This window comes from Balaenoptera borealis (genome assembly GCF_965194805.1).
Source record: "Balaenoptera borealis genome assembly, chromosome: 6".
Taxonomy (NCBI): Eukaryota; Metazoa; Chordata; class Mammalia; order Artiodactyla; family Balaenopteridae; genus Balaenoptera; species Balaenoptera borealis.
The window spans coordinates 87,165,598-87,180,401 of record NC_138863.1 but is presented as its reverse complement, the minus strand read 5'-3'; the positions used below and the strand labels follow the sequence as shown (position 1 = coordinate 87,180,401).

At 36.7% G+C, this 14,804-nt stretch overlaps 1 protein-coding gene across 2 annotated transcripts in view; it reads left to right on the top strand.

Annotated features, from left to right (window-relative positions):
• ARHGAP15 (Rho GTPase activating protein 15) overlaps positions 1 to 14,804 on the top strand; it is a 617,448-nt gene that overhangs the window by 31,542 nt on the left and 571,102 nt on the right. The window contains exon 2 of one of the 2 annotated variants that reach the window (XM_082395825.1): positions 5,757 to 5,935. In XM_082395825.1, coding sequence (XP_082251951.1) covers positions 5,771 to 5,935 — 165 coding nt within the window. In that variant the 5' untranslated portion in view covers positions 5,757 to 5,770. Of the gene's footprint in view, positions 1 to 4,838; positions 5,936 to 14,804 lie in introns of those variants that run through there. The other variant, XM_082395826.1, reaches the window with a different exon arrangement.

The window sequence follows — 14,804 nt, the reverse complement described above, 5'->3', positions numbered from 1 at the left end:
CCATTCTTACTGGTTAGTGCCACCTGTAAGAATATAAATGCATACATCATCAATGTTTTTTCTAATAGAATTTGGTAACAATGATGATGATGATGATGATTAGATGATATGTTATAGAAAGAACAAGAGAAATACTGAATAAGCATGTAGATCACATGAAACTTAATATGACTTATAGTTAACAAAATGTTTGATGTTACGAAGTTGCATAGAAATAAGCATAGAAAAATATTATTGATTTTACGATGTCCTCTATGAAATCTAGAAAGTTAAGGGTCAATGAGAAATGAAAATACAGGTGGAACAACAGAATATGATTTCAAAACCCTGTGTATATTCTTGGAACAATAACTCAGAAAGACTCACAGATTAGAGCTCTTCATTGCCTTTCTGAGTATATTCTGAAATTGATACTTATGTTTCTGGAATTATATTCACTCCCTGATGCTGAGAGCAAGTTATGATGGACCCTGGGGTTTGAGGGTTTCTCTCTTTTTTTTAAATATTTATTTATGTATTTAGCTGCCTGGGTCTTAGTTGCGGCATGGGAGATCTTTTAGTTGCAGTATGCAGGATCTTTAGTTGAGGCATGTGGGATCTAGTTCCCTGACCATGGATCGAACCCAGGCCCCCTGCATTGGGAGCGCAGAAACCCTTGAGGGTTTCTTTTGACTCAGGGTTGGGAAGGCTTTATATTGGAGTTTGTTCCCCTAGAACCTTCTTTCATAAAGACTCAAAAACTAGAGCACCATGGCAGGGCCATCACGTCCCACAACTCCAAGAGGCACCCTTTACTAGAATGCAATGCTAATATCCTATCCCTAGTCACAAATGCTACCTGCCTCTACATTTACTTAAGATCACACACAAAGTAGAGTAATCAAAGGTTTTCTACTGTAAGATATTTTCCTACATAGCCGGAAGAGTTTCCGGTATGAGATTCAGGTAAATGATTCCCTGAGAGTTCATGGGAAGTCTGACTAATCATTTATGACAGTGTGTTAATTAGTTTAATCATTCCTCTCCCATATATACATCTAAGTGATTCACTGAGCAGATGGATGTAAGTAAAAAGATGTAAGTAAGGAAGAATGGATGATGGAATTTCAGATATGTTGACCCTGTAGATGAGATGGGGCCTAAGTAGGTGCTGCAGTGGGGGTCTTTGGCAGCCAAAACGTGAAAAGGATCATAGTGTGCACTGTAGAGGAAAAAATGAGTATTAGGATGCAGGTGAGGGGAAAATGGGAAAGTTGGAGTGTAAAGAGAATGAACTGTAAGTGGGGTCCAAATACAACTTGCAAAATTGGCCTAAAACGGCCTTATCCACCTGCTATGAGAGGTTTCTAACAGGATGAATAAGAATAAATCATCTCTGAACCCACAAGTACAGCAGTTAGAAGTTTCACAGCCACCAACACAGCTGTCATTTCTGGCCATTAGATTTCCTTCCTCCTCTGTCCTCCCTCCTTCCTCAGTTCCTGCTTGGGGTGAGGGCGTCCTGCTTCCTTCTGTTTTGCACTCAACTCATCAATACAAGATGTTTGTGTATTATGCCAAGGAAAGTCCTCTTCCCAAATTCTCTCCCTCAGAGTGTCTAGAATACCAGCCTTTTACAACATTGGTTGGCTTAGAAGGGATTAGGCTCTCAGTTAACCCTTCAGCCCGATAAGAGGATAGAAAGATGATCAAACTCACCCACACCGAGGCTAAATGCCATTTTCTTCATGAAACCCAACGCTTACCTTTTCCTTGAATTTCCTTGGTACTATAGTTTTTCTTCATGACATATTTCAGTATCTACTCTATAATTTCACAGTTATTTGCATACCTCTGCACTGCTGAGCCCTTTGCCCAAAATGCCCAACCTGCCCTGACTTAGCTCCAGCATCAGCTGATCTTTTGTGGACTTTCTCTCTCCACACCTCCCAGTTCCACTGTGGTCTGATGTCATTGCTTCTCTCCCCACCTGGGCACCACTCTATTCTCATTTAATTGTTGATTTATTTCTTTATCAAACTCACCAAACTACTGTAAAACACTTGGTTGAAACAAACAAACAAAAACCAAAAACACAAAAAAGAGTATCTCCAGCCTCTAATGGAGCCTCCTTGCCACTCAGGAAAGTCTCAGTAAACGTTAGGAAGAGGTTTGTGTCGTTTTCTGTATTCTTCTCAGAGCAACGTGGTGCTCTGCAAAATCAGAAACCACCAAATATTTGCAAACATGAGAATAACTATGAATAGTATCAAGTGAATGCCATTGTAGAACAAAATACAAAAGAAGATGAATAAAGAGAAAAAATTGAGTGCAATAAATAGAGTATCAATAAAAAGTGAAGATGAGGTCAGTTGGGAAAGGAAGTGATGGCTAGAGGAGTGAGAAAAGAAATAACATTAATGTTGGTAGGGGGAGAGATCAGCTTAAAAGAAAGATCTGAAGGAGGAAGATTTTGAAATTCTTTTCTGTAGACTGTCCTCGAGAAAACAGATGGGAAAGCCAGATAAGAGGCTTTTTAAATTAATCCAGCCTTTTGACAGTAACCCATCACCAGGCAGATTATGGGTTAATTGTCAAATCAATACAAGAATGCAAATGTTGATTTGACGCTGAAATTTGTTCAGAGTATGAGAAACAACATGCCCTATAAACGGCACCTGGTGGGGCTGTGTAAATACAGTGGCTTCATGCTCTTGGTCAGAAGAGAGTGGCTTTAGCCCGAGTATTTCTCTTACCAGTATTACAAACACAACACCTTAGAGTTTGAATCTAATGAATAATTTGGAAGATCAAGCCTTGAATGTACTCCAAGGAGAACCCAAGTTTTTTAGAAAAGATTTATATGTTTAATCATAGATCCCCTCAACCCTCACTCACATCCTTGGGCATCAGATCATACCAAAGCATTTACATTGTTGCTAAAACTACCTAAAACTACTGAGCTCTGTAAATCTGCAGTAATACTTCTTGAGCTCCCAGACTTTTACACAGCAGTATCAGAAGTGAAAAGGACCCTACAGCTCATAGCAGTCCTTTTAGTTGCCCATGCCTCCTCACTATCAATTCTTTCCAGTGATGAAACAGAGGTCCATGGACTTGTTCAAGGTCACAAAGGTGGCCATTAGAGACAGTGCTGCACTAGAAGTCATCATAGGCTCTTTTTATGCAACCAGTCTGACTATAATGAATCCAAGGCCTCCATTACAATCACGGTACCTAGATTCTCATTCTTTCATTCATCCTTACTTCATCCACTGAAATATACTCTGAAAAAAACTCATGCTTTTATTAGTAGCGTCTTTATAAATATAAAAAATCCAGAGATTTGCCTTATTTTGAAATAATGTCTCTTGGCTAAGAAAAATTGAAGGCCTCAATAATAAATAATACACAGAATAAAACCAAAAATGTATTATCCTGTACTGGGGTACATGGAGAAATAACTATTTATATCATCTGCATGTGATTGCATTTACTTTTTAAAACACATTTATATGTAAAATCCCTCTCTATCTTATTCTAGTTAGATATAGAGGTAAGATCCCTTATGTATACAATAGTGGTCAGATTTGATACATTTTAAAGTCCTTCTTATTAATGTAGCTGTCATCATATTGCTGTGGAATAGCAGGGATAAGATTTCCTTCTTTTATTCAAATTTTTATTTCAAACGTTGTCAAAAGAACTCTCTTATTCTCAATTAGATAAGTTTTTAAAATATATCACTCATGTATGATTATGAAAATGAATATATTCAAAATTAATTAAAATAAAATAGCAAAATAAATTAGTTAAGGAATTCTTGATAAAACTGTCCTGTAAACAGCTTTGTTAGATATAACTGAAGTACAATAAAGCGCAAGTGTTTAAAGTGTACAATTTGATCATTTTTAATATATGTATACTGCTGTTAAACCATCACCACAACCAAGATAACAAACAAATCCATCACCCCCAAAAGGTTCCTTGTATCCAGAGCCCACCCTGTCCCTAGGCAATCACTGATCTCTTTTCTCTCATTTTATGTTAGTTTGCATTTTCAAAACTATTATATAAGTGAAATCGTAAGTACTCAATGAGTACTTTTTTGCTGGGGGGCTTGATTTCTTTTACTCTGCACAATGAATTTACAATTCATCCATGTGGTTGCATGCGTTAGTATCCCATTCATTTTTATTGTTGAGCAATATTTCATTGTGTAGATAAACTAGAATTTATCTATTCATCTGTTGATGGACATCTGGGTCTTTTTTTGTGGGGGGCTGGGGGGTGGATAAAATAAATTCTCCTTCACTTCTTTCTGCCCAGTGTCCTTAAGAAAATTGTTAGTCACTCTGATCCTCATTTTTCTCCACTACAAAAATATGAGTTTAAGGTCAATATCATAGGAACGTTATAAGGATTAAACCAGCTCATTGCCTGGCACATAGTAAATACTCAATAAATATTAACTTCTTTTCTCACTCAATATCACTCAATTGCCTAACTGGCTTCAATTATGAGGAAACACTTTTCCTCCCGTTAAAATGCTTTTATTCTTTTCTAATCCTTTTAGTGTCCACTCAACTTGAACATTACCGTGATTCTAGCCCTGTTGTCTGTCCAATCAAGTAGAGGTACCAAAACAGTTGGCTCCTTAAAATATAATCCTTCTTTTGGATTATATTGGCTTCTATAACTGACGGGTGACAATTTTTTCTAATGTTGTACCCACGTGCCTAGGCTAGCTATGAAATGTCTATATAGGTGAGACATAGAGAGGACACTCAGGCTAGAAGAGGGTCTGTTTCTCGAAGCTTTGAAGCTATATTTGCATTGCAAATATCCTATTTAAAAAGAGTAGATGTATTCATTTGAGGAACTGGTGGGGAGGAGCAGCTGAAAAGGATTATGGATTTGGGAAGCAACTAAAAGCCCTCCTGGTCCACCCACCCAATTTATTCCCTTTGTTTTCTTTTCCTGAATTATTGTTTTCTCACAGCCGCTCCTTTAAAATTTGCCCACACTGGATTTTCCTACCTGAATCAGACTCCTTCCATTAAAATAAATGTAAATAAATAAATAGTGTTGATGTGCTGATTTTCTCTTTCTTCATAGTCTTCATAAATATTATGTCCAACTAAGCGACTAAATCTAGTTCAGTTGGCAGATGGCAGTGGACAAAGGAATTTTAATGTTTCCCTGTGGATATGGCAAGTGGGGGTGGGGACTGGGACCCTGCACCATGCTAATGAGGCCAAGCCGACATATTTGATAGTCAATGGGACCAGCTTGCTTTCCTCCAATTTTACACACTTAAATTTGACCTTATTCACAGAGGTTTTTGTTCACCAAAAAAGGCTGCTGGTGGTAGTGTCTGGAGGTGGTTTGGGATAGGGTGGGTGATAGATCAAAGACGTTGTGAATGAAACGAGCATACACCCGGAAGATGCTTAGTTGGCAATATCATTTCTATAGAAGGGAGACCATATCATATTGCTATTAGGAGTTTCTTAATTGAATTAAGAAACTACACAGAATTTGAGTGTGCTATCTATGAATTGAAATCCTCTGGCACGTATACAGTACCGTCGGAATACAGAGGTCCAATTGATAAAAGCACTACAAAGTAACTACCTTATTCTTCATCACTGAAAGAGGCGGAGACTTTATTTCATTTTTGTACTTTAATGATGTATAGGGATATGCACTCCACCAGGAGTTTTTCATGGAAAAACATATACTTAGAATAATATAATGCTTTTATATTTCCTCAGGATAACATTGTAATATGCAGAAGTCTACAAATTCTGATACCTCTGTGGAAACACTGCATCCCACCCGCCAAGGCGCTGGAGCTGTGCAAATGAGAATCAAAAATGCCAACAGCCACCACAGCAGGCTGAGCCAAAGTAAATCCATGATCCTCACCGATGTTGGGAAGGTCACTGAACCTGTAAGTCAAATACCCCAAGTTCCCTGATACATAGAATTTTGTAAAAGAAGGGAAAAAAAAAAAAGCTAATTAGCCTTGTTTTATTTGTTTTCCTAATGTGCATGAGAAAACTGTTTTTGTAATGCATTTTATCTTGCCTACTTATAGTCATAATTATATCCCCAGTTGCGAGAGAAGAGCTGGGCTTAATCCAGAGTGATAAAGTGGATTTGGAGCTAGACTGAAGAGCACCTTTGACTCATTTTAAGGGCCTCCACTATCATGCTTCAGTGTCATAAAAATAATGAGGTTATGCTAGCATGTGGTGTTTGTACTTCCAAATACAGTACATCACTTTGAAAAGCCAGAGGCTAAAATTAGCTAAGAATAAACTGAGAAAAAAATCTTTTAAAAAACGTGAAAATCTCTTCCTTAAAATCTCCCAACAATATATGATATTGGAAATTACAATCTGATTTGGAATGAGCTTGAACAGTTGAAACGGTGTGGAGATTTAAGGTTTGGAAAGGAAGCCATTTTGTCTCCATAATGTGTCATTAGGAAGATTTGAAATAAAATAGTTTAGAGATGAACTCTACTGCCAATTGTGTCCCTGCCCCTGCACGCATCCTGAGCCACTAAACACACTGATTGCAATGAGTCTCCTCTGGTTAATTTTCTTCCATAATGGTGGTAACTTGCAGCTGAGGCCATAGGATGTTACAAAATTATTTATGCAATGTTAGCCACTCTTTTGGACCCCGTATCTATTTTGTTTCTCACAGTGAGAGCAAGAGCAAGAAATAGGTTAGCTGGGGACAGGCTGTGAGTCCCAGTGACCCTGCAGTAACATGTGAGCTATTAATTGAGTGTTCTGTTAATATCATAGGGGCCTATGAAATATTCAGCTCCCTAACTGAGTTATTAAATGAGATCAACTTGCTGAGTAGCATGTTACCGATTATATTTATTTGCTGTTTTTCACTCGAATTTCAAGTGCAAAATTAACCCACAACGATCTCAGGAACCTGAGAAATGTATGGTTTTAATCATCCTTTCTTCAGGTATTATAGACAAATTTAGCATGAGGAAGCCAGTGATTATATTTTGAAAGTGAGAAACATATCCCTAGTTAAGGTACTGAGAGATGCATTTTTCTTTCTTTATTTTCTCATTTAAAAGTATTATCTGCTGGGAGGCACACCACGGCCAGCCTGACTTGGCGTTGAAACCTGCTAAAACGTTCCTCAACCATGAACTTGAGACAATGGTTAGAGTAAATTATTGGAATCTCTATAATGTATTATCAGTAAGAACTGTACCTTTGGAAAAGTTTAAAAGTTAAGTATATTTAATGATGCCTAACATATTTTATTGGCTGTGTTTAACAAAAGGCACTATGCCGCAGTTGTTTTTGACAAGCATGAAAACATCACAGCATGAGACTGCAAAAGGAATTATGGAGAGAAATTACAAGTGATCCATCTCTCAATGAATTATCCACCTCAATAGCCCGCAGAACTCAGCTACCAATTAACACCTACTTTATTACATGTTGGGATGTACTTAATAACTTTCATGTGTTTATGCACTATTACCTTGACTGATGCCTCTTGTACAATTAGGCATAATTGGCATATCAATATGCAAAAGTTAAAAGGATTAACCCTCTTAAAACTAATGAGCATTTCTGTATCCAGCTGCTAAATGAGACAAAATTAGCATTTTTCACTTTTGGGCAGGATTTTATCATGCAGTTTCTCATTGTTGATATTACCTTGTTACATAACTTCAGTTTGGGCGGTTATATGCTGGACTGCTGGAGAATCAGAGTTTTCCAAAGTTAAATTAGCTATAATTATCCCAGCTTTTGTTTCCGCATTCTTAGCCTCGGCAATATGTATTCCTCGATAAGGAACAAAAATAAAAGTTACTTTTGGTTATGTGTGCTCGGTGCATAATTATATAAAAGGGGTATTTTAGTGAGGATATGTCATTTCACCAAGAAAACTTGGCTCAGAGATACTGTATTGAAAGCTTGCCATGGCACTAATTTTCTTTCTGTCTCAGTTCTTTTCATCTCTTTTTTTCCATGCACAATTTTCTGACTAGATACTGACAGAATGTAAAGTATTTTGGCATATTTATTCAAACAAGCCTGTTAAAGATATCTGCTCAAGCTAAACTAAGAACTTGATTTTTCAGAAGTTGGAGGTTGGGGTAAGGTCAAAGGGGGAGATTTTGAACTTAGGAGAAGTGGGAGGAAATGCACACTAAAAATGTGTGCACAAATTCACGTGTGGCATGGCTTGCTGTAACAGAGACACGTTCATTTAATCTGTACAGAAAAAAATTGAGTACTTAGAGACTATGTATTATGCATCCTATTTAATATATATGGTGTATATATACTACTTGTCACTTGCATATCAATTATGCAAATCTAATATGGACTTATCAGAGTATATAATAACACAAAAATCAGGTATTACACATTTCTATGATTTCACTTATTACAAAAACATGATACAAACATTCTAGGGTCAAATCAATTGTATAATTTTGTCATTAATTCATAAAGTCCTCTTAAAATTTTGCTTAATTAATAAAAATATGTTAATATGACTGTGAACTCAGAACACAATATAAAATTCTCCTATACATGTCATAAGAGCCTATATTCTTGGTATCTTAAATCGAGGAGTATTTTGAAATGCCAATATAAACATTTATTCGACCCTAAACTGTGCAAACACAGGTGAATTTACTTGTTGAATTAAAAGTTTTGATTGCCTAAGTGCTGCAAGGAAACATTCCAGTAAAACAGGTATCAATACTCCATTAGTATTTTATTGGTGGCATGCATCATTTTCTTTAAACACCAAACAATCATTTTTATGTGGTTCATATAAGATCAATGCCTTTTCAAAATTCAGAGGCGACTTTGCTTTCTAAGAAGTGTTGGAGAGGTGGGACGTTTGGACATCTAATGACATGGTTAGTAAGAAAATTGTGTATCTGTGAGAGCCATCTGGAGACCTTCATTTGGTGGGGAGGGAGCGCTCTTTGGTCTCAGTGATTTGTTGTCTCACCCTGAGCATTGGAGTGAGACCTCTTAAAGGTGGACTGCTGATTTACCTGAATGTGCTAAACACAGAAGCAGAAGGCTTTGTGAAGAACGTAAATGGGGGCGAGTAAAGTGTGCCTCTTTAAGGGCTAAAAAGGCTAATGTGCAATCCAGCAAATAGCTAATGTGAAAGGTTTAATGTGGCTTTGATGTTACTTATAAGAGGGATGCCCAGCCTACTAGACAGTTTGAAAATAGATATTAATGAAGAGTTTAAATAGCCCAAGTCAGGAAACTGCAGACATAGGATTTGCAGGCAGGAGCAGTTCCGGCATTTAATACTGGTGTCTTCAGCAGCAACGTGTATGAATATTCACCATTTCCATCTTGTAAACCCTGCAGAAGTGCATCACTCCATTCATAGCCATCATGGACAGGGAAATCTTTTTTTAATTAGTGTTCAGATAAAGACTTAGGTCAAGCCATTCCTAAACATTAACATACAAGACTCCTTGTGCTTCTCTTAACATACAGCGTTCCTTCATTTTTCTTTTTAATATATTATAAGGAAAAAGAGGAAACAATTTTCCTTTGTTTCTTACTTCTGTGATTTTAGGATACTTGCCAAAGTTGTGGCTAGCTAAAAAGGCAGACATAAAAATTGCTACTAAAAATACAAGCCTTCTGTTTAGCAGAGATTTTGAGAAATATTATGAGGCTGTAGGACTTGTCCATGTTTACTTCAAATCAAGCTTATAGATAGGTTTGAGGCTTTGTTTGTATAAATTGTCCTGAAGTGGATCCTGATATTTAATTAAAATGACACTAAATCACATTGAATTGATAAGACTTGGCATCTCAAACAAAGGTAATTGCCCGTATTGGTTTTATACAAAAATAGCGCTGCTTGGAAAATGTGCAGCCAACACAGACTGTCAACTCCATTTATAGATCAATATGTGAAAACCATTGATCAGGCAGGCATGTATAACAGTAACACTTTGCATTTATTTGTTGTTTTTATACCACATTAAGGCTTACAGGATTATAGGCTTCCTAAATATTTTGACTTCCTCATAAATATATGATCTGTTGAATGTTAATTAAATGAGAGTCTGCAGCCATCTCTAAAATTGTTTTTAGTTTGATGATTTCCTTTTATTGCTGTGGATCGTATGATCTGAAAATGGATTAGTTTCCTTCTGCATAAAGATTATTAAAGCTTTAATGTGTCCTATTTAGTGTAAGATGTGGCTGCCTTTTTGCTTTGAAAAATATGGATACAGACAATTATTTTCTCTTAGCAAGTGGCTGATCTCTTTTTATTAACTGGGCATTCTCAGAGCTCAGGGTGGAATTATTTCCTGACATAGTTTGCACACTCTGTAGATAACGGGTCTTCTTGATTTTTCCTGATAGAATTTGTTTTCTTTCTTTTCTTTTTATCTAGCTCTGTAGTACAGGCATCTGATCAAACATTATGTAGAAAATAAACTCATCACCTCAATTAAATTCTAGACACACACATATAATTTGAATTCTATTTTTCTGATTCAAGAACAAGCCTTATGAACTGTTCTTGTACACTGCATTCTACAGTTAAATCTTTCTTATCTCATCAGTGTAAGGACAGTGTTTTGTTCCTAATCTTTATTGGACTATTGCGGATGACATTTGTAAGCCATTTTGGTTTATAAGGAAAAGCTGGAGGACAGTGGAGTCAGACTCTCCATAGATCCAAACCTCAGATATGACTATGAAATAATGTGTCTTCCACTGCAATTTTCTCTGTCACTGAGAGGTCAATTTTGTTGAGAAATCTTTTTATATCCTCTATATACATTAGGAGTACTGCTTTCAAGACAATACTTGGTTTTATATACGATATTAAAACAATAATAAAAGAAACAAGATTTCAGAAATAGGAAAAAAAAAAAAAAAAGAAATCATGAAATTCAAGGGTTAGCTAAGGTAACCAGTCTGCTGTAAAGCAGAAGAAAATGTTTATTAGCTAGATTTTTGACTTTTAAATAAAATTCCCTGGGGTGGGAGGCAGGAAAGAAGAATAAAAAAACACTAGAGATTTCTTTCCTTGTCCTTGCCGTCCCATGTCATCATCTCATGCTGTGAAAATCTTTAACTCTGTTTACCAAGCACAAATTGGACTTGCCAAATGTTCAGGAAGTTTTCATTGACAGTGTAGAGTCTGTACTTCAAAGAATGAGCTGGGGCTCTTGAGTTCACGTTCGTGGTTGCATCGTTTCCATTTTAACTTGAGCATAGCTAAATTTGTTTATAATCTCCTACTGATTGAACATGGCGCTGAATGTACATGAGATACATTTTTTTTACTTTAGTCCTCTGATTACTAATTTGAATCCAAAACTCTAACCTTGTTAGCATCTGGACTTATTTCCATAATAACAACCCCTTCAGAACCTACAAAGTAATGAATAATTGACAACAAATGAAATGTTTTGATAGTTGTCGGCACAAAGCATGTTTAATGTTTTGTGTTGCTTCCTAGCTAATTATGTAGATGACACATTTGTCAGACCTTGACTGCCATTAGAAACGTGTTTCCAGAGGGGAGAAAAACAGGCTATTCATAGAGTAATTAACTAGAATGCTCAATGACCTGTGAGAGATTCAAATCGCTGCCAGTTCAGACATTGTTTTGTTACAGAAGCAGAGGGGTAATTAAAATTCCAAATTACAGTCCTATGATGGAGCATTTGTTTGTTGACAGTATACTCTTACTCTAGTTTGTTAATTCTTTTTAAAATTGCTTCTAATCCATTTTATAGCTTTAGGAGTTCCGTCTTTGAATTTACTGACAACTAATATTATGGTAAATTGTACTTCAATGGAGTACTGCCTTCCTCACGGTTTCAAGGGAGCACAAGGTGGGTGGGATAAAAATAGCTCCTTCCCTAAACTGACATATCAGGTGCTGTCAGTGGGAACGCCACTAAAGTGTAACATCTTGTTAAATACTGTGTTTCCAGTTCTGTATTAGGGGAAAATGTCCTGGCAGAAAATACAGAGATTAAAAAGGAAAGCAACTATGAACATCTAAAAAGGAGGAAGAAAACTCATCTCCCAACAAGAAATGATTGATTAAGGTGTTCTATTAAACAAGGAGGAAGAGAGAGGAGTTAGGGCTGAGGATGATTTGGGGAATGTGTTGAGTTCAATGCAGAAGATGCAACAGTCTGTGGGAAAGCTCTCATGGATCAGTCAAAAAAGGGCGTTTTTACAGCGGTACCTTCCATATCAGGTCAATAACAAACTGTAGGATAACGGGTATCATGCATGAATTTTTTCAAGGCATCATTGGCATAGTTTACAAATCTGGAAAGCCAACATAGTCTAAAAAATTCAGCTCAAGAGAAATATTTATTCAGGTTGCTGAAAGTGAGAATATAGTTTTATTAAAAAGATCTGACAGAAGTCACACGGTATTTGATGCAGGCGAGCTGACAGAGGCATCCAGTGAGCGTTGATTATCCCGAAGTCACTGTCAGCTAGGATTGATTTTCACTTTCTCCGTTTATGTAACAGTTCCTGTAATACAGCTGACCCCGAATCATGTTACCTTGTCATTTCTCTGCATGGATCAAGAAGAGATGAGCTGAAAATAGCTAGACACTGACCTTGAACTTGCCAGAAAAGTGAGAAGTGACAGTGGGGTTTTTCTGTAGTACGTGTACAAAGATTAAGGCGAACTGTTCCTCTGTTGAGTTCACTGTAGCAGCACAAGGGGGCAGAGCAGTACTAGAGATTACAGGTAAAATAGATTCTGCACCAGCATGTAAAGGCTCTGAAATACCGAGTTGAGCCAGAGGTCTCATTTTTACGTCTTAGTGTAGACATAAAGGAGAATTACTGATGAATCAAAATCTTGGATCCCCTGATGTTCATAATCAGTAATCTAAAAGTGTACATTCTAATTAAAAAAAGGTTACCTAATACTCTGTGTGGCAGCAGCTATGCTTTTCCACTAAGTTATTTGCAGCATCTCTTATTTAATTCATATAATACTCTTCACCCTTAAAATAAGTTAGTCACTTAGAACCGTAGTCACTATTATTATGAGGGTTTTATGGCAAATTCCTAAGGTAATATGTGTCATTTAAGATACAATTGTATCAGAAGCTGGTAACAGTCTTTTTATACTATTAAGTATCAAAACCCCCAAATTAAAATTGGGCAGTGTTATATAGTGATGTACATGCACAAAAAGGTAAAATGCAAGCTGGTAAATAATATTTGCCATTTGATTTAGATTTTTCTATACCTTGTACATTTTCCCACCTTAATACTTGCCTCAGTTTTCAAACATTTCCTTTAATAGATCATCACTACAACCTTGATTAATCTAAAACACAGTATGTTGGACATTGTCCTTTGATTGCTAACGCTTAGTTAAGCTAAAGCATTGTTTTACTGATGCAGAATGTTTCTTATAAATGACACTCAAAGAACTTGCCAAGTGAAGCAGAGAACTGAAGCAGGTTGAGAAACAAGAAGAAACACTGACTTGATTATCCCCTAGGCTGTAAGTGCCTTATGCAATGGCAAAATAGCATCTTTGCATGCGTGATGGCACAATAACATTGCAAACCTCTACAGTAACAAGATCCTTTCTTGCATATAGTGGATTCTTTCTGTGTGTGTGTGTGTATATAAACACACGTATCTATTATACATATATAAAAATACAGTAAATATATATGTATACACACAAATGCATATATACATCTCTCACTTCAGAGTGAGAGAGATATGTATATAATATTTATATATTTAAGATTATTTTTATATTCTACAAAAAATAGCCACCTACATATATTTACAAGCTGAAATATCAAGATTGCTTCAATACTCTTCTTCCCATAGATTTAATTCAAGACAGACAATGTTAAGATCTGAGAAATAAGTAGAATTCCAGTATGTTTCAAGGATGGACTAAATAGGAGATCATTTGGTTCCCAGAAATGAGGTTGAAAATATTCAGAATAACTATGTCATCACAGAAATCTATAGTACCTAGTTTTTGGCCTCACATGGGAGAAGATGGCTTGTGCTGTTGGAGCATAAGTCCCCCAATGTAGGTTTTGATGTGTGTGTGTGTGTGTGTGTGTGTGTGTGTGTAGGAGGGATGGGGATGGGGTGGATTTATAGTTACAAAATTGGTGTGTCTAAAGCTGGTGTCTTTGAAGGCAATCCTGAGGAACAGTCGCTTTCCTTTAGAGTCACACATCTACTTTGCATTCCTGCTCCTCAGAGTGTGCAGAAGACCTCCTGTGTGCCCTCTCCCAGGTGGTAGGAAACCCATCCCTAAATGGTTGATTAGCTTCTGCTTCTGAGGTCAAGGCAGACATAAAGGTGTTGGCTGCTAAAACACATCCCCAGAGTTGTCATTCCCCCTCCCTTCAGTGTGTAAGGCTTTTAATAAGGGACTTTAGTCCCTCATATGTTCAGATTCAGTTTATTGTTACCATCTGTTTAATTACCCTCTCAGGTTTGTGTTGGGAAGCATGAAACTATCTTATCCAGCCTTTGAATCTCTGTGTTCCTAAAGAGATGTGGGTAAAGTACATGTCAGTTTTCAAAGAGCATATTAAAAACTGATAAGTAGAACCATCTCCAAACTATACCATGTAACAAAAAGGTATTTTTTTATACATTAATGCATGTTGCAAGTAATTAGCAAATGTACAGCGATGTGGCACTTTCTCCCAGAAATGATGCCATCTTCTGTATGCGCAATCTCATATGCTTCTCCTTTTAGATGATGGATTTTTATGATTCCCATTC